At 34.2% G+C, this 25,022-nt stretch overlaps 2 protein-coding genes across 2 annotated transcripts in view; both read right to left on the reverse strand.

The window, feature by feature from the left end:
• LOC149790401 (uncharacterized) overlaps positions 1–6,625 on the reverse strand; it is a 263,333-nt gene extending 256,708 nt beyond the window's left edge. Inside the window, exons 1-2 of the mRNA XM_089972455.1 lie at positions 6,538–6,625; positions 1,909–1,983 (exon numbers count right to left, since the gene is read on the reverse strand). Coding sequence (XP_089828581.1) covers positions 1,909–1,983; positions 6,538–6,624 — 162 coding nt within the window. The 5' untranslated portion in view covers position 6,625. The remainder of the gene's footprint in view (positions 1–1,908; positions 1,984–6,537) is intronic.
• A 3,638-nt stretch (positions 6,626–10,263) lies between these two features.
• LOC149790402 (WD repeat-containing protein 87-like) overlaps positions 10,264–25,022 on the reverse strand; it is a 35,877-nt gene continuing 21,118 nt past the window's right edge. The window contains exons 7-13 of the mRNA XM_089973215.1: positions 24,895–24,978; positions 22,913–22,965; positions 20,266–20,326; positions 16,837–16,900; positions 11,637–11,725; positions 11,134–11,241; positions 10,264–10,335 (exon numbers count right to left, since the gene is read on the reverse strand). Coding sequence (XP_089829341.1) covers positions 10,264–10,335; positions 11,134–11,241; positions 11,637–11,725; positions 16,837–16,900; positions 20,266–20,326; positions 22,913–22,965; positions 24,895–24,978 — 531 coding nt within the window. The remainder of the gene's footprint in view (positions 10,336–11,133; positions 11,242–11,636; positions 11,726–16,836; positions 16,901–20,265; positions 20,327–22,912; positions 22,966–24,894; positions 24,979–25,022) is intronic.

Here is a 25,022-nt window from a genome sequence, read left to right on the forward strand (position 1 = left end):
GTTTTAGTTCATTCAGAAACAAATTTAAACAACCACAATGTAAAGAGCCTCTTACACGAGTGTATATGATTTGTTTACAAATCAAAAGTGCTGTCATCTGCGTCATGTTTGTTTACAATAGAAAGTAGTTTCTTTATTCACGTGAATACTATATGTGTATTGTTGCGCGCGTTCAGTATCGGGGAATACTGAACAATTCTGACAATGTAAAGTTAACGGGGGGGGGGGGGGGAAATGAGCATATAATAAAGTAGGTCACTTCATATGCAATTTGCTTAATGACAATGATCAAAGTTGGATTAAAATAATGAATATTCTAAATTTATTAACAGCTAATTCATGTAACCACTAGAACAACAGAAGTATATGAAATACTAATTGATTACATCTATACTAACAATCCTTACAATAGTTGCAGTTATCCAAGATCCTATAAGTGATTGTTATATTCCTTAAAGAAATGAAAGATATCCCTTGATCAATAACTGAATCATTTGTTGACCCATCAGACACTATTGACATCTGGATAGGTATGTTTACTGACACCCTGAACACTATGAAAGATATCCCTTGATCAATAACTGAATCATTTGTTGACCCATCAGACAATATTGACATCTGGATAGGTATGTTTACTGACACCCTGAACACTATGAAAGATATCCCTTGATCAATAACTGAATCATCTGTTGACCCATCAGACACTATTGACATCTGGATAGGTATGTTTACTGACACCCTGAACACTCATGCTTCTATTAATTTCAAGATAGTCAAGCAACCTTATCAACTAAATTAAATTACAGGTGATATACTGAATAATACTGTTCCAACAAGGGATATATTTCAAAAATCAAAAGCTACATTCAATTACAGATTATGGAAAAACAAAGTCAAGTCAATTATTCAAAATTATCAGATAGTATTACCAAAAAAAAACCTAGAAAACTATTGAAAACTTTAACAACTTAAAGGGCAAATCTGTCAATAACCTGCCATTTAGATTTTTTAGTGATCACCACTGTTGGTCACTGAAATGGTCAACTTACTACAAAAGCATCACTACTATTGGCAAATGACAATGACACAAGTATCACTACTGCTGGCCAATGACAATTACAACTATACAAGCATCACCGCTGTTGGTCATTGACAAAAACAACTAAACAAGCTTCACAATTGTTGGTAACAACAATGACAACTGCACAATCATCACTACAATTGACCATTGGTACTCACCACTAACTAAACAAGTATCACTATTGATGACTAATGATATTGAGAATTACATAAGCATCACTACCGATGACTAATGATACTGACAAGAAGCATCACTAATGTTGGCAATAGCAATGACAGCTACAAATTCATCACTACTGTTGGCAATGACAATGACAACTACACACTTACCACTACTGCTGCCAATGAAAACGTATAGCCAAGGTCTTGTCATTTGCTTACACAGGTGAGACAAAAATCAGATAACATGTTTTTGGTTTCATTGGCTGTTTTATGGCATGAGGACTGATAATGGTACCAAGCCTGGAGAAACTAATGGCACAAACTGAACCTGTTCCCTTCTGACTGCAAGTCTCATATGCTAACCAGTGAGCCAATGCAGCTCTGACACAATATGAACTAAAACAAGCAATTCAGTTTTACTCTAATCCAGTGGTTACCCAGTTGAAGAAAGTCGCTGATGCCTGCAACCCACCACAGTTATCTTTTGACTAAAGTTTTCTTAAAATCATAATGCTTGCTGCAATATATTTGAATCAGCAAGACAATGCTGGGTCCATCATTCTGCAACCCAGTACTGGGCCATGACCCATTATTTGTAAACCACTGCTCTAATCTGCTAACATTTTATAAAGTACATAAATTGCAAACATGCATACAAAGTTTTACCTGGAATGAAGACAAGGGGTACATGATGGTGAAGGTCTGGCCAGACTCCGGTGAGAACAATCTCACACTACCATCCTGCAATGATCAAAATTTAAAATTATTTTTTCATAAACTCTGTTGCTCTCTGTTTACTTTCTGACAAGATCTTTATTATTTGCAAGAATATAAAAAAAGACTTGTTTTGTCTTTAATTTTTAAAGCAACATTTTCTCAAAAGAACATGGCATAATTAGAATAATTATGTTGTTGTTGTTGTTGTGGGGTTTAACGCCATTTTTCAGCACACGATAGGCTATGCATGGCGGCCAGTATTAATGGTGGAGGAAGAACCCAGAAAAACCACAGGAAGAACTACCAACCCACGAGAAGCTACTGGCAAGCTTTCTCACATACCCAAATTGGTAGAATCCTAGACTCGAACCCATGCAAACAGAGGTGAGATGGCAGTTATCTGTAACAGAGAGCACTTTAGACCATTCTGCCACTCTGGTAAAATATGTTTCTTTGATAATACTTACCTTATCACAATACCTTAAGAGAACTACTACTATATCACAAATAAAGCTTTCCCAGCTAAACATTTTATCTAAGAAAACTAAACATTACCTGCCCACATTGGTCACAGGTAGTTCAAGAGTAATCTCCACTTGATACGTGGATTGGCACCAAATTCTGACAAATACTGAGTATGAATTTGTTCCCTTGACTGGTAAATTGTCTCCATGAAAGCAAATTACAGGAACTTCCTGGAAGCTTTGTGAACTTGGACATAGACACACATCTTGATAGTAACCAATGAAAGCACAGTCTCTATCCTGAACAGCATTTATAACTTGTCTTGGTGTTTTCATTTCAAACTATAGGGTGCATATGAAACGATTGAGGGTGCTTAGGTCTATGACTAGTCAAAGAGTACAACTGGCCTTTGGTACCACCAACAGTCTCAATTAAAAAAACTGGTGATTTTACATTGCAAATGATCTCTACTACTCTTTTCTGGTGATTGTTATTGATTTCTCACTGCTCAGCATCTGGTTTCAGTGAGTCGTTGGGGATGTTTGCAGCTGTAAGTACTCAAGACAATGAAGAAGGTGCACTGAACATGATACTGAGGCCTTCATAAACCACTTGCCAAGTCTTAGCTGATCATCATGGTAAATACTTTTCCAATGAACAGTGAAAAATAAGAGATTGCCCATACACACACACACACACACTAAGATATCTGACAAGGGTAGAAGAAAAGGTTATTTCTAGCTAGGGAGGATGCCAGGTATCGAACAAAACTAGGGCGAAAATGATCACCTCTCTGCCACTTGTCCACTTTGTTCTAAAGAACTGTGTCCCTTTACAGGTATATGATTGGTAGGATTGCTCTCCTTCCAGTGCGATTTAGGGGCATCCTTTCTATCCTTTTGTATACTGCCTTGAATCCCTCCTGTGCCCAAAACTGTGTATGAGAGAAATTTGACTTTCTGTCAGCTTGCTTACATATCTCCTTGACCTGGCAAATGAGGGAAAGTTTAAAAAAGAACAATACTTGTCTGTATGGTGGTCTTTCAGAAAAGTGAAAGTGGAGTGCACTGTATCTCTTTCCACCAATTGTAGGTTTGTCGCTGACATTATGACACTAGCTAGGGTGTGCTTTAACAGCTCTGCTTTGGATGCATGACATTTAAGAAACAGACTTCCATGTATGTTCTGGGATATTCAAAGTGGGAGATGATAAACCGTCTCTGCTTGATGAAGACAGACAGTGAGACTAAGGCCAACACAAAGCCCACTGCCACAACATATATTCCACACAAAATGTGTGTTATTAAAAGACTTCCAGTTCATGCATACTAAGTAGGGTTTTGACATCACCGAGGTTTTAATGTCTCTGTCTACTGCTGGGGTGTCCATGTGAGAAACTAGAGTGTGGGACTTACAGTACCTCTTACAAAAACTGTACAGAAGGCACAACTGTGGAAGAGTCTCTTGACATTAGTGTCCTGCTACCGTTTCTGTATGCATTCCAAAAGGTCAGCACCTCGACCAGATTGTGTTAGATTAGTAAGTCAAGTTGAATTTGCAACTTTAGATCAAGCTGTTGATGGAGAAAGAGGACAAAATTGGTGGCAAATAGTGAAAGACCCCATCCCCATGAATGCCCGAGTCTTCTCTCGTCATAGTGACTTCAAGCAAGGACAATGGAGTTTGTAAGCATACTTTATTGTCTCCAGGTGAATCTGATGATGCTGATGCCTCCTGTTTGCGGCAAAGGCATGAGAACGAAGTGAATCAACATCCCATGTAAATAAGGGCAGTAATGCAGTAGTGACTTGTGGCATTACAATGGGTATACTGATCTTTCATAGTGCCTGTGTGGCACAGGGTACTAGGCAAATTAGACAAATCCCCCTGTCTTCAGGCTTAAAGGGCAATCTCACCACAATCCGAGATGTATGGCAAAGTCTTGTTATGACAGAAGAGTGCCATTTTGTCTTGCAGGATGTTGTACAGTTCTTTACGTCAGGATGGTTCAAAGGATAGTTTGCTCCACATAGCCAATACATAGGTCTGATGACCAAGACATAATCTGAGTTGGCTTGATTCTGGACTTGATCTTGCTCAAATTTAGCTGATAAAAACAGCTGATTATCAAACTCATGCATTATCAGGCATATCGGTTCCACCAAAAAATGTTTGTCATATTCAGAGGTGAGGGTGGAGTTGGAGCTGTAGCTGTTGCTGACCAGGATAGGTTGGATTACTCCATGGCTGTTGAACCTTCTAGAGTGCAATACTTCTTGAAAAATAAATCATTCACTAAGTGAAGTCAGCATGTATACTAATGGCATCTTCATCCCACACGATGCACTTTTTGTGCTTCTGTGTATTCCCCTTTCATGCCAATAGTACCGCAGCCCACAGACCTTCAGTCCAAGAAACATATATTTGGTATGTATTTGTGGAGTGGCAACTGGAGCAAACTAGACATGCAGAATTGTTATTCCCATGTTTCCAATGTTCACATGAGCTCACACTTCACCCTGCTGTTGTCAAAATTTTTAAAGAAAAATAGAGACAATATTTGTGTGTGTGTGTGTCAACACAAGTAGTGTTTTATGAACTCAGAGAGTGGACACACAGTGCTAAACACAATATCAAAATGTACCTGCAAGATCGGCCCATGTGGTTACTTTAACAGGTAAAAACTCTTAAGTCTCAATATTACTACTTATGATATGGACATTAGAAAATAAATTCCATTAAACATTTTCCTGCAGGAAATGCCTTATATACACTACCTATATAGACAAGGTCACCAAAACTGAAGTGGTTGCTATGACAAAAACTAAGTATAGAAAACCTGTTTGTGTGTGACTACAGAAGAAATTATACAGCAATTTACTATATGGGTTTTGTTATAGCACAATAACTGCACAAAAAATAAAGTCACACCAATCTGAGGTGATGTACTATAGTTCTGACTCTGCATCCCCGTTTGTTTGTACCCCCCTACCGATTTAAAAAACGAGAATGTTTAATGTAATAAAAAGTGCACAGAACGAAATCATTTGAATCATTGATTTATAATTTCTAACCTGTGACCAGAATGGCACTAATGCTGGCATCCCCTGCACCATTTCATGCTTAACGGACATTCCATACTAAAACGCTCCATATTGCATACACTATAGGCTAGTTTATTTCCATCAGACAACATAATGACGTAGTTCATCCTGTTCGGCAATGCTGAATAATTGTGTAAATTACATAACGTTGAGAGTTTGGAATTACATTCCTCTGCATACATGAACATAGAAATTAAACTGCTTGTTAAATCCACATGAAAAGCGTAGTTGTCATTTTCCTTTGCTTGATTCGACATTGTAAATATTGGAAGCAGACGACTTATGTATGTACATATGTAGTTGTGATACACCCCTTTGCTGAAAATGGACTTGTCCAGAAACTGGAAATGGATCCAAGCATGTCCATCCATTGCACTGAAACTTCCGTTAAGCATGAAACGCGCATAAGATGACAGTGTTAGGGTCTCTCTACTCAGAGTCAGGTTAGAAACTATAAATCCATAAATGAATTGACTAAGTTCCTTGCACTTTTTATCACATTAAATGTTTCCATTATTTAAATTGGTAGGGGAATACAAACAAATGGGTTTGTATTATCAGACTATAGTGACCTATGCCGGGTGTAAATAGGACACCTATGTGTGTATGAATACAACAAAATTATGATATTATAAATAACAGAAAACTTTGCATTAAAAGAAAGGAGCAAGAAAAAGTATACTTTCTTTGAAGAGAAAATTCTTCCAACTTACTTTATGGCACAATAACTTCCAAAAATTCTTGGAGATGAATTGTGAGGCCTCTCATCAGGAGCAAATATGCCACTTGTTACAAGCAGAAGTAGTAACTTAAGTATTCATGGGGTTTGGCACCAATGCCTGTATCATGGGAGATTAGTCTATTTAACTGCCGCAGGTAACTTTTAGCTTTTTTAGCTGAACAGTTTAGTCTGGGAGGGCTGGATCTGCAAGTCATCAGTAGTTCTAATATTGTGTTATGATTGGGTACAAATGTGAAGAAGAACCAGTCAAGTTAGCTTTATTCGTACCTGAGTAGAGCAGACAATTTTACTCGATTTTCCTTTTCCACGTGAACAGACAAGCTTGCAGATATCCGATTCAACTGGGGCAAACATCTGATAAAACTGAAAATTGAGTGGAAACATATTTCTAAAGAGATGAAAACTTAAATCAGTACAATGGATAATAAGACTACATGGTTTATACTGCAGTGGATGAATGAACAAAGTATTTACTTAAAAACACATTCTCTTGCTAACACATTTGAAGTAGTCTACAATGTACAGAAGGAACTGAGGAAATACCAGTCACTAAAGCTTGAAACTTAGGTCACAGTGCCTTACTTTTCCATGATTAATTTATTTCCCTTGAGATGCATTTACATCCAATTTTCTTTCATAGGTATTGGTTAAACATGGTTCCAGATGTTGTGGGTGTAGAAAACACTAAAGTCACATAGTTATATCACAGTGGCTTAGTTCTGATGTAGTGTATGCAGGAATACTCACCTTCATAAATTTTCAGAAGTGTGGATGAAAAAGGTTCCAAGATACTGAGTTTGTCACAAACATTTAAAAGTAAGTAGTCATTCCATCAAGATGCTTCCATGTGTCACTTTTCATGCATGTAGGTGAAATATGGTCCAAGATAATGTTATAGCGCAAACTGCTGAAAACTCAAGTCTCACAAACATTGAACCTGAACTGCAGTAAACTAGTTTTGGTATGGGTGAGTTACTTTTACTGAGATTAAAGAATTTTATTAAGTGTAGGTGAAACTGGATCCAAGATAATGGGGGGAATAAATCTAGAAAAAGCAGACAGTTCAGACCCATATTCAAGCAAGTTCTTTTTACTTCAGAAAGATAATATTTTCTGGCAAGTTGATTAAAATCATCCTTTTTGAAAAGATCTAACTGTTCCTGGGTAGAATTTGAAAGAAAGAATTCTACTTTTGATGACATTTTAGAAAAAGCTTGCCACTTTCACAAAATTTTGTTCTATCCAAAATTCAAAATTATCCTTAGGATGAGCCCCCAGTTTCTTATGGCACTTGTTTAGGCTCAAGTAAACAGTAACACAAGAAAGAGTGAAAACAACACGCTTTGAAAAATATACATTAATTTATTTCTCTGGAAAAATTCTGTAAAAATCAAAACATATGAACTTACAGTTTTATAGAATCAAATCCAAAAGTAATCCAAGAATAATCCAAGAATAAAATTTTAGTAGTCCTAATAACAAAATGTTCAACTGATTTCACGTTTGAAATCCCGACGAAGAATCCAAGATGGAAGTTGTTGTTGTTGTTGTGGGGTTTTACGCCATTTTTCAGCACGCGATAGGCTATACATGGCGGCCAGTATTAATGGTGGAGGAAGAACCTGAGAAAACCCCGGAAAGAACCACCGACCCACGAGAAGCTACTGGCCCAAGATGGAAGATGATGATGTACGCTGCAATCTGTAGTTCTGAAGTCTACAGTTCCTTGTAGAAAACAAGAATGATCACTCCAGTTTCTGATAGCTGAATAAATTTTTATAAAAAACTGTCCTTGTTCCACAATATTACATGAGCACATGTATTTTCCAGAAAAATAACAGAATTAATCCTTTTGAATCCAAGTAATTTGAAATAACTCCAAACCAAGTAATCTGAAATAACTCCAAACAGCACAACATACAACTAACAGTTTAACAGCCCAGCTTCTACTGAGATTAATTCTCCACAACATGGGTTATATGGTCTTTCTAAAACGTAAACAAGGGGTCACGTGATCATCTTCTGGAAAGTTATAGAAGCAAGTACTTGTTACAAATCATGTTTACCCAGTGTCACCCTATTGAAAACTCTAAGAAATAAAAAAATAAAATTATTGTTTACATCTTAAAGACAAAGTACCATCATGACCTTGGAAACAACGAATCATTTTTAAATAAAAAAGAACTTGTTTCTGATGGTTGCTATAAATTTTGAAACAAGGTCAGGATTTAGATCAACACCTGGTGTTTATAAACTAACAGTCAAGGTCAAACTATTTTCTGAAAAAAAAAATAATCTCATGTAATGAAAAATATAAAAAAAATTAAAACTGACAAACAATTAAACTGAAATAAATATATATTAAATCAGATATAATTAAATCAAATGTACATAACAATGTAAATTGGGTGTTTCTAACCTAGCTTTCATATGGATGGGTTACCTTCACTGCATTATCTCTACATACCAATTTTCATGAGCACAAGTAAAATGGGGTCAAGATATGGAGGGTGTAATGACTGAGAAGCTGAAAATACATGTCATTCAAATATGTAAATTAGAGTACAATGACCTTGTTATGACATTAAGGACTTGCTTTTATCCAGATATCTATATAAACTAAATTTTATGAGAACAAGGAAAGTAGGATGTTGAGGGTGTTATGTATATTTAATTTAATTTGTTGTTTGTCAGGGTTTTTTTTTAAAAAAAATTTCATTAAATGCTGTTGTAGTGTAACATTGTATGCTGGACATGACCTTGTCCAAAACTGAGTTCATTTCTGCTTGGCCTACTTGACTGTTTTTAATTTTATTTTGTTTAAACAATTAATACATAGCTAAATTATTCTCTCTGTGTATGGGCTTAATAGCAGGATCATTATTAATAGAAGAAGTAAATATATTTATTTAGGTCTAAGTTTTGTAATTTCCTGTGTGTAATCCAGGTTATGGTTTTGATTTTGTAAACATCAGGATCATTCTAGAAGGTTATTCTCCATCAGGTAATGTCTTTTGTTTTATAGAAAATGCTAATTGTTATCTGAGATCAAGTAGAGAACTATATAATCTTGTATTTGTGAGAACTTGGTCATTCATGCTTTAACATCTAGCAATTTCAAGTTGAATATTACATATTGTGATGTAATTTTTGGCTGGAATCTTTTTTGTTCAAATTATTGAATTCAAATGATTATTTTCTCTAGAAATACAAAAATGCTCTGATTCTTGTATAGAGACATTCACAGGAATTTATACTGAATTCAAACCTTGAATTATGTCACTGTGATTAAACAAAAGACTGCTGACGCATGAACACTGTATAAGTTATAACAGATATATCATCATCTTCAGTTTTTGGATTTCTCTGGGACTTGTACTGAGTTTTATTCAGGATTTTAAATTACTAGGCCTTGTATCTGTAATTCTTAAATTATTTTGGGATTTAATTGGCAATACCAAAAGTTCTTTTCTTTTCATTTTCACTTTGTATTCCAGGAAAATAAATTAACATATAAATTTTACATAGCTTGTCGTTCACTCTTTTCTGTTACTTATTTTAAGAGTATAGACTCATAACAAGGATGTGACAAAAAAACAGCTAAAAATACAATATTCACTCAAGATATTGTTTTGTATGGCTGAGTCATTCTGTCTGAAATGCATCCATATAAAAATTTTCTAACTGAAGGTAAGATACTGAGAGGTAAAAAATGCTGAGGACGTAAAGAACAAATAAATAAACAAATCGATGGGCAAAATGCTATATCCCCTACCAAATGTATTGGCAAGGGGATAATCAATAGATGAATGAATAAATCAATCAAATAAACATGGATTAGGCAGACACAATGTATTGCCTGCAAACAGCACAATCGTCCACTGATGGAAGCAAAACTGGAATACTTGCAACATTACACATTCAGTAATGTTAAACCAAATCGTTCAAATGAATACAACAACTGATTCTTAAGTTACACACCTTTCAAAAACTTTAATCACCCAATATTAATAGTGATGATGCATTAAGGCGACTAATGTTCCTGCCAAGCACAGTACACTCTGTCTGCAAGACAGTATAAATCAAACAAATGCAATACCGATTAAGTATTGTTTACACACTACAAGTTTTTTTCATATAAATCTGTTATTCTATATTCAGTATATTTCCTCTTGATCTCCTTCAACTGATAGACACAACATCCTTGTTGCCTTAATTTCCATATTACACATACTGACATAAAATTAGACTGTTTGTAAAACACGTACACTACCATCTAAAACTATAGACAAATTCAAATTGTTTCTGTTACGACTCAATGGTCTTTAACAGAACCACAGAAAAGAGCAAAGCCAACAAGTTTTGCAAATTTCAACAAATAATTTAATTCCCTAGAAAACAAAGTAAAAAATTAAAATTAAGTAACAGTATGGTGAATGAAATTTCATATAGTCCTAAAACAAGCTCAATCACATGTCCACAAGTATAAAGTATTCCAAATGAGTTCCATTAGTATTCCACATGAAGTCAGATTTTGGATGTACTAATTTGCCAGTATCCTTTAGTTGATATGCTAAAAGTTTTGATGTATCACAATGATATAATCCAAAATGTCTTTAAATGAATTCATAGTAATTCCAAAATAGTTATTAGTCCTCAAGTCTATGAGCAATTTGTAGTTCTAATGAATAACTGAAATAAATCCTCTCAAATAATAACTGAACACAAGCAAGCTCCACTACAGATGTTTAAGATAGGAAAAGATAATTATGTTTCTCACTACATTATATAAAAACTAAAACACAATCTTTGAAACAGGTTGAGGGTCATAAAAAAGTAAGAGAATATAAATGTAATACATACTTGGTTCAGAGAGAAAATCTTTATCTCCTTTTCAATCTGACAGAAAAATAATGTGTCACTGATGAGCTTCATCCTGTATATTTTGTCCCCCAAATCTAATCTCATGTACTGTTTATGAAGAGAAAAAAAAACAATGATGGCAAATAAAAAATTATGAGCTATATAATTCAGTATTTTTTCTCTCAAAATAATAGTACTTTTCACTTTTTGTCAATTATCACCATCACCATCATCTCCACCACCACCACCACCACCATAACACAAACTCCACCATAATTAAATTTAGAACAATGAATATTTGCTAAATTTAATCAATATGAATAATTATGCAAGGTCAAATCAACTTTACAATGCTTATCAATTAAAAGCTCCTACTGAGTATTCTATGGACTTATTTTCAACATGCTGATTATTCTATGGACTTATTTTAAATATGTTGGATAAAGTTTTCAATAATCTTTTTCATAACATTTAGTGGATCTTGTATTTTGAAGTCAGCATACCTTATGAAAATTATCCATTCTCCAGATGAAAAGCACACCATCCAGCGAACTGGAGAAGAGAAGGGGATCACACCTGTGGACATGTAGAGCTATAGGAGAAGTTAAATGAAGACATCACATGGACAATGATTTCACAACCAATTCATGGCACAGCAAGAATGATCAACGCTGCGTAACTGCCAAAAATTATTTAATAATTTGATAAATGTCACACAACTGTATCACATGACTAAACATGTTGCTTTCTTAAAGCAAAAGAAGATTCATGAATTATATGCCACTACCTTAAATGTTATGTCTGCAATATTACACTCAATTTGCATGTAATATACAAAATAATAAATAATTTTAGAAAGCTCAGAATTAATTATATCTTTCCATAAAACCATACAAGAAACTTTTTGTAACAATATTTTTATGAAAACAATGAAACATGGTGTCCAAGTCATTCATTAATGCAACCATACAGTTCAGTACCTCTTTCACACTGTTCATGATACAGGTATGTTAACTGGCCAAATGTTAGTTCCAACTTCCAGCAAGAGTACAAAAAGATGGCACTATATAGTTTCATATTTTGCATAGATAGGTTTAGATTTTGAATGAAAAAGAATTTCTCCAGATTTCCTAACTATTTATACTGGCCATTTAAAAAAGGCCTTGCATACTTTAGGCATTGTTCAATAAACTTTTAATTCCCTTTATTTTGGTGTATGACTGATGTGTGTGATATGGATTATAGAGTATACACTTAGACTTACTTCAAATGTGCACCTTTCAAAAAACCGCTTGCTCTGCTTGGTCATTTTCACCTCCAGGAACTCAGAGGTAAATAATTTAAAAAAAGGAGCTAATAACATTTTTCTATACAAATTATATATTATTTGGTAACTCATTCATTACACTTTCAGAAGCTGGTTTTGTCTAGTCTAGCAAAATTAATTTTCCCTTTTTTAAAACCTGCTAAAGACTAATTCAGGCCAGTTTTTTTATAGACCACAAATGACCAGTCATTTTAGTTAGATGTGTGCTTAGAGTATGTACAATGTTCACAAGTATAATATCCAAAGAAATTTGAGCCACATTACATGAAAGTAACATAGAGGTATACCAACATTCTCTCCACTGTGCATGTTGCAAATGTAGACAACAACACCTCACAACCTGCCTCCCTCTCAGAAGTTCATAATATCTGTAGAGTGCTCCCAAATCAGTACAATATATTTCTGCCCCAAAGTGTATTAGTTATCTTTGTAAGAACTGGTGACGGTTGATTAGAGATTATTGACCTATGGGTCACAATAACCTAGACCAAAAGAAATAAACTTACTCTTATTAGACTTATCAAGATCTTGACCATTGACCCTTGAATCCCAAATCATATAGGTATATTTCTTCCCTTAACCCCTGGAGGTTTTTGCCATTTTTGCCTGAAAATCGAGTAGGAAACACATTTTGAAAGCTATTTCTGAATAGACTCGAAAACACAAAATCCCCGGTCATCTTTCAATAACATACTGCCTAGTTGAGTTAGAAACATCATTTTTCGTTGGCTATTTGACTTGGGCATGAGAAGAAGGGTTGCCACAGATGGAGATTGCACAAGGGAAGTCACCACAAGAATCAGCAAGGCCAACCAGGCCTTCGCAACGCTGAAGCCCATCTGGAGGACAACAAACCTCAGCGCCCACACGAAGATCCGTATCTTCAACAGCAACGTGCTGAGCGTACTTTTGTACAGGTCAGAGTGTTGGAAGACCACTGCTAACATAGAATGCAAGCTCCAAGTCTTCCAGACCAAGTGCCTGCGATGGATCATAAGGATCTTCTGGCTAAACATGATCTCGAACGAGGAACTCCGGCACATAGCGGGTGCAAGCACCATCACTGAGACCATTGCAACTCATCGATGGAGATGGCTCGGCCACGTCTGCAGAATGCCCCCGACTCACTACCATGGGTGGCACTGAGATGGACTCCACAGGGGAAAAGGAACCATGGCAGACCCAAAGAGACCTGGCGCCGAACTGTGGAGCAAGAACTCAAGACCAGAGGCCTCACCCTGCAGACCGCCCCATAACAGCAGCTGACAAACCAAAATGGTGCTCCTTTGCTGTCGCCTCAAGCACCAGACGGCGCAGAGAGGATTGATTGATTGAGCAGAAGGGTAAAAGTTGGACTTGTTTTTTTGTTTGTTTTTTGTGGGTTTTTTTTGCTAAACAGAGCCATTATTTTTGTATGGAGACCACTCTTTATTCCAAGTGCCCATCTTATCCTACTTTTTGCAAAGGCTCATCTGTCTGTTTGCAGTTCATACCAATTTGCCTTAGATCTGAGACCAAAAAATCTAAAATCCAGACACAAAGTGGGATTCCGACGACGGGCGAATTTTGCGTTAAAAAAAGTCGGTTCCAAAAAATGAGGTTTTTCTATCTGTATTTTGTAGTGCAACTAGATATTCCAGATTATTTGGTATCATTGTAGAGCTACATCTGTCTACCTTTCTATAACACCACCCACTTTAGTGTATCATGCATGACCATGATGCTACTGAGCTTGGCAATAGGCTACTACCTCCTTCCCCGTAAAGTCGTCGCATGGGGTTAATGTGTTAAATGCAAGAAACCACAAGGTCTGGTCAAGGAATCTGGTCCCAACAAAATTTATTGTGCAAAAACCATTTTTTAAAAAAGAGTTACAAAGACTTTCACCTTTGACCTTCTAACCCTATAAACAAAGTCTTCTTCCTTACCTTAAGCACAAGCCCTCCATAACTTTGATGAAAGTAAGTGGACCTGAGCTGAAGATGTAATGTAAAAACAAATTTTTCTTCCTTCAGTTGCACTGACCTTGACATTTGAACTTTGCTCCCAAAATCGGAAAGCCTTTTTCTGATGTAAATGTAATCCATCCATAAACTTGTATGTACGTTAAAGGTTCAGCACTGAATTTTTATTGCAGAAACCATTCTTCATTTTTCAGCCAGTGACACTGACCTAAGACCCTTAAACCTCCAAAGCCAAGAGGTTTCTTCCAGACTCCAAGAGCAAACATCTATAAATTTTACTTTAGATCTGTGATGCATAACATGAGTTACTGTACAAAAATCATTTTTCTTATTTCAGATATAATAATCTTGACTTTGGCCCAAAATGGCTTCTTCCTTACCCCAAGTACAGGCATAAATAAAGTTTGGCCCAGATCTGTGATGTAGGACTAAAGTTACTGTACAGAAACGATTTATTTTCTTTCAGTTGCACAGTAACTGACCTTTGACCTTGAAACACCAAAATGATAAGCCTCTGTTTCACTCCAAAGTACAAGTCATCCATAAAGCTTGCTAAAGGCAGATGGCATAAAATTACTGAGTGGAAATGAAAAAGATCACAGATGGATAAATGGACATCACAACAATATACACTCCACTTTTGGCAGGCATATAAAATTTCTAGTCATACAATCTCTTAAATGGATTAAATCTTTAGAAAACTGAACAGTTCTAGTACAAAAAATACCACCTGCTTTTCTGTAATTTTACATCATTTTCATAGCTGAATTTTTCAATGCAGGATTATATTTTATGTTTTATATATGTTTATGTTTTCACTGATGCCTGTGAATGTGTTCCAGGCTTGATACTTTGAATTTTAAAATTACTTAATTATTTAGTGTCAAGCCAGACTCTTCACATCATGTTGTATATACTGTATATATTGTACATAACAAATAGAAGGCCTCAAGGTAGATTAGTTCTGTAACTAATTGAGTTACCTTCTCTAAATAAAGTCTTTATTATTATTATTATTATTATTATAACCAAAATGATAAACCAGATTACAGTTTAGTTTATTTTCATAATCTAGCATGCATATTCAGGCTTGTGTCAAATATATTTTTGTTTGACGGTCTATCAGTATTGGCATTTGTTATAATTAGACTGACATATGCTAAGAGGTTAACTGTATGATCTTTTTCACATGATTTTCTAACCATATATGCTGTAAACAAATTATCACATAACATCAATATAATATCATATTACAGATTTTTTAATATGTTAACTGTGGAAAACTGTCATGACATCACATGATTCCTCAACATGCATGTGTAAGTTAGAAGCATTCGACACAGACCTACCTGCCAACCCTAACAAGACCTTTTCCAGAAGCAGAGACCAGTTTTCAGTAAAGTGTAACAAAATATCATGCCATCATTAGGCTGGAAAACATGTACTGAAAAATGTTGATGGTTGGCAGGTCTGTTGTAACGTTTCCAGCTTAAAACAATATAACTTTTGAAAATCGTAAGAAATTTGTATTTTATTACATGAATAGGAAATCTGACATTGTGATCAATTAATATAAAACATATCTGTTACTTATAGAACTTCTAGCTCTTACTTAAAACACATGAAAAAGATGTATGTTATGACCCACATTTCATAAATTACATATGAAATGGAGACTAGTGCTAGATACTCCATATCTTACTATAAGATGACCTAAAATAAAAAGTTCACTAAATCCTGAGTACGATAAAACACATGTTGATGCGCATGTAATAATACAGGAACTTTATAAATAATAGGACTGTAGATGAAAGACAAAATCAGCCTATCCTTTGTCATGTAATAGACAACTGTAATTATTCAGTCATCAAGTCTAACATTTTATTTCATGCTAGAACAAGAATTACTAGATTTTCTGATAGAGAAAAAATCTTGATATTTCACTGGAGTCAAAAATACCATTGGCCATCAACAGACAGTGATAACATTATAACCAAGAAATTCAAAGTTATTTATATATGCTTTCACAGAAGAGACATACATTTGGCCATCTCCTGTTAAAGTTGGCTGGAGTTCAAATCAAACAAGGTTTGAATTTTTTTCTTCATGTGCTATCTTACTTTGAATTGGGAAGGAAAATGATGCAACTGTTTATATTTTCTGTAAGAATAATCATAAAACACAACAGAACATATGTAATAAACCACTGACATCACACAGAATCAAATAAGAAATCTGCTACTTCAATCTGTTATACAGTACATCTTGCTAGCCAATACACCTGAGCATAAAATAAAACAAACATTGGCTTGCGACAAAGCTTAGGCATTTTCATCCACTTGATGACATATATCAATAGTTTACTCATTTGAAGAAAATATCTTCTATTTAAATTTTTCTGAAAATAATTACCTGTAACAGCGTCACAATGATCATGAAACTGATGCACCTGACTGAAAACATTGCTTCCCCACACCTGAAAATTTAGGAAAAAGTGAGTTTACCATAGATATGAGGAACATCAGTCCAATCATTATACTGTCACATGATTTGTCTTGTGCAAGGCCTGCCTTTTCTTATGCTGATGCATATTATGTCAATTACAACTCAATGTCCAGTCCAGGTTAAAAAGAAAGTAAATTGAACATTTCATGTAAGGTCTCAAGCAAAACATCATATTAAGAAACAAACATTTTGGGGAATTCTTACCAAGATGATAAATCAGATTTTATAGTTTTGCTTTGTTTTCAACATTAGAACTAACATTCATACTTAAGTTAGTATAAAACTGATAATTTGGATGGAGAAGCCTAATGCATAAAACTTTACTTGTGACTGTTTATCTTACAGGAGCAAGCAATATTCAGCTCACAAACTGCACCTGTTTCACACATTTGTTTTACAAACTAAGTACTATAATGTATATTTAATTCATACTGTGTGCTTGACTTTTGTAAATGATTGAGGGTTGTGATGAGGTTTTTTTTTGAATACCTGACTTTTGTCACGATTATAAGTGGTAAACAAGATCTTTCAGTGAATTTAAGTTCTAGGGTTAGCGGAATTTTCCATTGAGATTATTAATTTTTAAGAACATTCTTTTGTGACATAGGTCAAGTGAAACATGAATAAATGGTGTTTGCTAAACAATTATTCATTCTTTTTTTTAAGATCAGTCTATGGAATCATTTACATTTGTGCTCAGATATAATTCGACAGGAATTATTTATCAAAAGTTTTCACTGAAAGTACAAAGAGTTTATTGACTTTTTGAACTAAAACACTAATTTGAGATTACTGAAAACTCATTCAAATACTTTCAAGACTGTATCATTGGGAAACATCAGGACATTCAAGACTACTGGAGTTCCTTTGGATTATTCTATACTTTTGTACTTGTGATAAAATATTTCAGATTTTTGGGGATTTAATTCACAATACCATGTCTCTGAAATTTTCACTTTGTAAGTTAGAGAAGTAAATTATTACTTTTTGATTTCACTTCTTTCTGTTACACAGTTTAAGACCAAGAGTCATAACCATATCAACAGGATAAATTATACTGAAAATTGTTGGTTCAAATGAAGTAATCTGAATGCAGTTCATTGCAAAAAACAAGTATTCTGAATGCAGTTCATTGCAAAAAACAATGTGTATCTTGAGTGCTGAAGTGTCTGCCTATGCTTTACACAAAAATAGTCAGCATCTGTCATATCAGTTATCCACCTGTTCATGTTTTCTATACACAACCTTCAAAACAATCATGAATCTCATTTTCTGTTTCAACTAAAACTTCATCTAAACAGGAGTCTGGAAGAACTGTATGATGAAAGAATGGATTTGTATCAATTTCTGAGAGTTACACCAACCTAGAAATATGCCTCCCCAGTGGTCAGTGAACACTTAAGCATTCAGAATTTTTTTTCTTGATTTCAACTATGCAATAAAACATACCATGCATACATACTTATAAATAAAATCCAACTGCAAACAGCACAGACCCTGATCTGCCGTTGCATTATGTGCCAGCAGATTAGAGTCTATGCTGTTTGTTTGAATGATTACTCCTAACATCTTTATAAGGGTTTGGAACAAGATTGATGATGTCCAGCTTTTCACCAAATGTGTATCCACATTATCCAAGTTATCCATGTTGATTAACTTAGAACAGGCATCCTATTAAGTTGTAAAAACTCCACTATTTTTGTTAAAGTCCAGATGTTAGATCCGTTTATACCGCATCATTGGTATAAAATTAAAAGGCTGTGATGTCAGGCCATTCTCTGTCAAAATTCCTTGATATTTTTCATTTAGTAATATTTCATCAGATGGTAGACTGGTAGCATTTGCAGAAAATAAAGAAGCCTTTAAACCAGAATGCTATGACTGAGTTGCTACCTTTAACTCGAGTGTGTGCTGGGTCTATCGCCACTCAAGTATAGCCTTACATTCAGGTCGCTAGGGTCTATGAAGCTCGCCATATTGACCCAAGACCTGATGGCTCAATTAAATAGTGCCTTTTATGCACATTAATGCCTGGGGGATGAGGCTCTAATTCCTTCCCCTGGGATCAATTAAATAGTCTGCTTATGGACATTAACCAAACATATGGCAAAAAACATCTAGAATTTAAATGACAATGACAAATGCTATGTTAAATTCTGTCAAATTTCGCTAAATGATTTTATAAATGAAATAATTTTCAGTGTTTATTTTCAAAAACAGACATTATATTTAATGGCAGAGCCACATTTATCTAAAACCTCAACATTCCATTGATGATACAATTTATCTAGGATGTTGTTTTGTACGTAACTTCCCACAAGTAACCTAGCATCAAACAGGCACACCCCATCAATAAACCTTGCTCACTGACTCGATGCAACATGCCCAATGCAGAAATTTCGAGGTCAGTACAAGGAACAAAATGACTTCCTGACTGATGCACACATTTCCAGTAAAGTTGTCTCCAGCTAAATATATCACAGATACAGCATGCGGATGTTGGTTATTTCTAATTATATATACATGACAATGGGCATTTAGTTTTGGTAATTGTGGCAATATTTGATCAATATGGATTGTTATTTGTACAAAACTGTAAGGCCTTGATAGCAGGATGCTTTATCAAATTTGGTCAAATTCTAGTGAGTGGTATCCTAGCCGTATAAAGTTTTTCCATTTTTGGAAATGATGGCCAAATTTAATGGCAGATGAACATGACCAGTACAAGATTGTCAAATCTGTCTAAATCAGACATGCAGTTATTGAGAGAAAAAAACAACAAAGACAGATAACACTGACAGATGCATGACAATGGTTGCAACATCATACCAGAATATGTCTTGACCTTATCACCATTCTCCAATTTCATCAATAAAAGTCACGGACATATCTGCAATTAGTAGTGAAGTGTTATTTTTGTTGGTTTTAACAGTACTTTAACACATTATTGGCTATATCATGCTGAGAAAATTGGTGAGCTAAGTGCCTTTCACATCAATACAAAGTCAGTCAACTCAGGCTAGCCTGGTGGGTATCAAACCTATCACCTTTGGATTACAAGTCCAATATTCAACCAAATGAGTTACCACAGCTCACCAATTTTAAATCGGACTCAAATTTCAGCCAATGTGATCAATGGATTTTAAGGTTCCATTGGTGAAACCCAAGCCTGGTGAGCTAACATGGAGAGAATACTGAAATGTTTATTCTTCTCAGACCAGGATCAGTCCGCTGAAGTGGTGTGTTCAATTGCCCTGGTATGATTAATCATGTCAGGTATTTATGTTATATAATTAATCAATCACTAAATACTAAAATCTAAGGCAAGTGTTTTACCTTTATTGAGCCATCCATTTCACCAGTGACAATGTACTCGTCCTTTGTATATAGACAAAAACTGAAATCAAAGAATTTTCTCATTAAAAACATTACCAAATACTTGTTAAATATGGAGAAAAAAATGTATCTTATATCTAACAAACAGGCTGCCACATGGACAGACTACCAGTCTGATAAGGTGACTACTATATACACATGATATTTACTCTTATAAAGTGAATAATAGTTATTATTTAATCAACCTGGTGAAAATCTGAGTACTTTTTTGAGGGGCAAAGCCATGAGAGAAAAGATTCAAGTCTTTTATTCATGAGATGAAACATCTCTGTCTTTCACTCAGAACAATCAAATTTTCTTTTTATATTTTGCTTAATGGTAGTGGCTAGCTAAGTGTATAATACAATGAAACATTTTGGTAAATTCTAATTCTAGAACTAGCATCAAATACTTAAATGCTTTCACATTTCGTACATGGCCTGAAGAATGTTTAGCTTTAAGTTGGCAGTTTATCTGCACTATTTACAGACCTGCCAACCCTATCAAGACCTTCTCAATCAGGAAGTTGGATCTTTTCTATAAATTAGTTTTCAGTAAGGTGTAATAAAATATCATGTACTGCTATTATCAAGCTTTAAAACATGCATTTAAAACTCCATTAGTGTTATTCAAGACTGATGCAGCAATGGTAAACACTGTTTAACAAAAGAATTTGCAAAGTACACTTGGACCTTAATTGCTTCCTGTTGTCTCACAAACTGCAGTTCCAAACACTATGAAGCTCAATGACTTCATACTATCTCTTAACTTGGCATAATCCTTACCAAAAAAAAATTAAATTTCACATAGCGATCGTAATCATCTTTCCTGTGATGAGACATATTCGAAATCAACAAATGATGTCCAATCAATGTCATTATTGCCCTTTCTGCTTTATTCTCCCAAGAATCTGAATATGTTTTTATTATTATTATGTGCTGGCTATTAAAACTTTTTGAAAGGCTCATTGTCCCTTTCATCCTTATGGTTGCAGGGAATAGTTTCATAAATTGGCCCCTATAAGATTTCTGACCTTAAGGCTACAATGTGACTTTTTTAGAGATTATTATTTAATAATTAAAAAAAAAAATTAAATTGTAAATTAGGTGTTTCAGGCTTGTGTTTTTCTTGAAACTGATGAGAGGCATGTACACCTCCCATAGTTACTTTACAGTACGAAATAACAATAGTTGGCTAGGAAGAAGATTTAGTCACCCAAATTGGTTGAAATGTGGGTTCAAGGTAACTATAATATCTTAAAAACAGCATGAATGGCAACAATTTTGAATTGCATCAATCTGTTTAGTAAACAATGTTTTCAAGAATTATCACCTAGGAAAAGGGTTTGTATTTACACTGTGAGCATCACTTGGTGTACACAATGGCATTCAGATGTGAAAAATGCAAGTATACATTTGGTGTTGGGGTACATACACTTATTTTGCTATGAACTGTCGTTGCCTTCTCAGATTAAGTGAATAATATTCTTATGTTTAATATAGCTATTCAAAAGTATGGACCTTTTTCATCACACTTGTGTATTTTTTAAAAATGATTTTTTTTTTACATTAGACAGGTGGATATGGCATTAAATTTGTGCATGAAAACTGTCCCTTGCTCCCTTAAAATGTATTGCTTGTTTTTAGACTATTCTAAAAAGCAACAGCTTGATCATGCAGATGTTTGCATGACAAAATACAAGCAATTTAAAAAGTCAAGGTACATGTTTAAAACTAGTCTGGTTCCTTGACCATGACACTGAATCTAGTATCTGGATTTTACTGTAACAATCACACTTCCGTAATTTGAGTTTTTATTCCAAAACAATATATTTTAATGGTAATTTCCATAAGACGTATGGCAAAATCTTCAAGGCTAGCATGTCTGTCTTTATGCCAACCTTTCACTGATACTGTTACCAACTAAGAATTTCAAGACCAGCAATGACAGTCAAATCTGCCTGTAAAGCAATCAGCATTAAACAATCCCTTATTATAATCAGCCATTCTTTCAAGGTCTCATTAAGCACTGCAAAGAGGAAATGAACCTCTACTAAATACCCACATTATTTCAGTGAATACAATATGTCCAGTTTATTCATCAAAGGCATATCTATTTAAGAGTACAAATTTACCTACTAAAACATATTCAGTTTAGCACTCTGATGACTTGATGGAAGTTAATTATTCTGCATTAGATAATATAACCTTCACAAGAGAAGGAAAGGACTTAAAAATCTTTCTCATAAAGGTGACTTCTACAAAATAGACTATTCAACTTATTATAAGTAAAACACAATACTTAGTGATCTGACAGAATCAAACAAAGTATCACACTTAAGAAATACAAGCAAGAAAATTTTGTTTTACAAAAAAAGTAGTGAAACTTTGCTAAATATAAGTATACAATTTTTCAATAAATTCTATATGCAATTAACCTTCTTTCTTGGTAACAGTTCTATATATTTTAAAGAAAATGCAAATATACTAAAGAAAATGACATTATAGGATGTCAGAAGGAATGATGGAATAAAAAAAGAAAATGCGAATATAACAAAGAAAATTACTGGATACGTCAGATAGAAAGAGGGAATAAAAAAACTAGTTACCTTCTTAGTGTTCCCAAGAGAGTGCTTGTTAAATAGTGTACTTGCTTCTGTGTCTAAATATGTAAAGTTTATATTCATATCAGCTTTTATTCAAATCAGGACTAAAAGAGGAAACTAGAGAAAGAAAGTACCTGCTCTTTCAATATTGATGCACCTCCCTCTCCCCCCTCTCAATTTCTTCAATTTGGGGATTCATTAATGATCCCAAACCTTCTTTGTGATAATAATAATAATAATAATAACAATAATAATAACAATAATTTTATTTTAAAGAAGAAGCTCATTTAGTCAATTGACCAATCTTCCATGTGGCCATCTATAATGACATTTGTACACACAATATATATATATATATATATATATATATATATATATATATATATATATATATATATATATATATATATATAATGTACATTTTTTACAAGTTGTGGTGTCTTTAGACAACTGATTTACTGCTACAATAAAATCTGCACAAGGCTTTAAGGATTCATACAAATAGGATTCATACAAATAGTAGTAGCAAACGTGTAAAACATTATAGGCAAGTACATAACAATGTTGTAAAAAGGTGGTAGTACTGAATTAAACAAAATCATACAAATGACTATTTCTATACATGTTGACTATGAAGCTTTTTGAAAGCTCAGCATGAGTCAGCATATATAGGTTATTCCATTTAAATCTCCCTTGGTAAGGAGGAACACACTGTTTCTGTAGGGGTGGGATATGAACCAATTTTTTCTGGATTTTTTTCTGTATTATTTTAATTCTCTTCTATAAACAATAACCTTAATGAAAGCACCTTCCCCTAGACACACACACAAAAAAGGTAAATATAAATGAAAGCCTTAATCAATTTTGTGGTACAGTTAACTAAATAACTAGCGTATAGTTCAGAAAACAAATGACAGATGGACTGATGCAAAACAAGTGAAAAACATAACTGCACTGAGCAAAATATATCCAAATAATTTGGTTCTTAGAGAAACACTTGCAGACATAGCTATTATGGTAAACTAACACATTTTATGTCTTAATACAAGAGGACATGTTGCATTTATGAATATTACACTTAAACCTAACTAAAAGACAGAACTAAAATACAAATTTCACTTGATATAAAATTACTGAATTGGTTTTTATCTATTAAAGTATTGCCTCCAGTAGGCGTGACATTCTCTTTGCTCAGAATTTCATTGAATATTGTTATTTATGGTAAACTGTGAGTGTTGTCTGGAAAGAAAATGTAAACAAACTATTCCTCAAGGTAGATTAGTTCTTAGCTAATTGTGTTACCCTCTTTAAATAAGGGATGCTACTCCATCTTGTAATTCTATCACTGTAACGTATATTTTGATCTACCCAATTTATACTAATTTATTTCTTTATTAATTATTTTTGGAAAAAATATAAATATTACAAATGCTTAATTTAAAAACTTACACATTTTTTCAGTTTAAACAATCTGTATTTATTCCAAAAGATAAATTCAAGGAGTTTTCCACAACGGTAAGAGCTTTTCAAAGATTAAAACAAAAACTTTTAAATAAAGCAGTTTTCAAGAATGTACAAAGCTTGGAAATGATAAAAAGGATATTCTCCATCATGATAAAGTATCCTATATATGGTGGTATCCACTATGCCAGGTTGTACTGTATGTCTATTTCACACAGCTGGCCAAGTTTGTCAAAAAACTATCAATGTGTCTTGAAAACACTGACACCACAGGCAATATGGTATAATGAGGCAGTGAAAGAGAAAATGGATTAAGTTGGGTCTTCCTAATATTAAGTCTTATACCAATAATGGAGGACTTTCCAAAGCTGTGGAGCTAATTTGTGATGTGAGACTGAAGCAAAGGATATGAGTTATATATGCTCACTTCACTGAAGTGGGATGTACACTGAATGGGTAATTAAATTGACAATGATATCAACAGCAACAAAATGGGACTCGACTTTAAGTCTATGTTACCTCACCTTTATATTGAAAACAACTATGCCCATTCCACACATTGCATACAACAGATCCAGGTTGTTATCAAACTTGATTTCCTGCACCCACTGAAAAAAAAGAAAACAAGCTCTTATAGAAACATTTAGTGGCT

Source organism: Sinohyriopsis cumingii, chromosome 10 (genome assembly GCF_028554795.1).
Source record: "Sinohyriopsis cumingii isolate HCF-2022 chromosome 10, ASM2855479v2, whole genome shotgun sequence".
Taxonomy (NCBI): Eukaryota; Metazoa; Mollusca; class Bivalvia; order Unionida; family Unionidae; genus Sinohyriopsis; species Sinohyriopsis cumingii.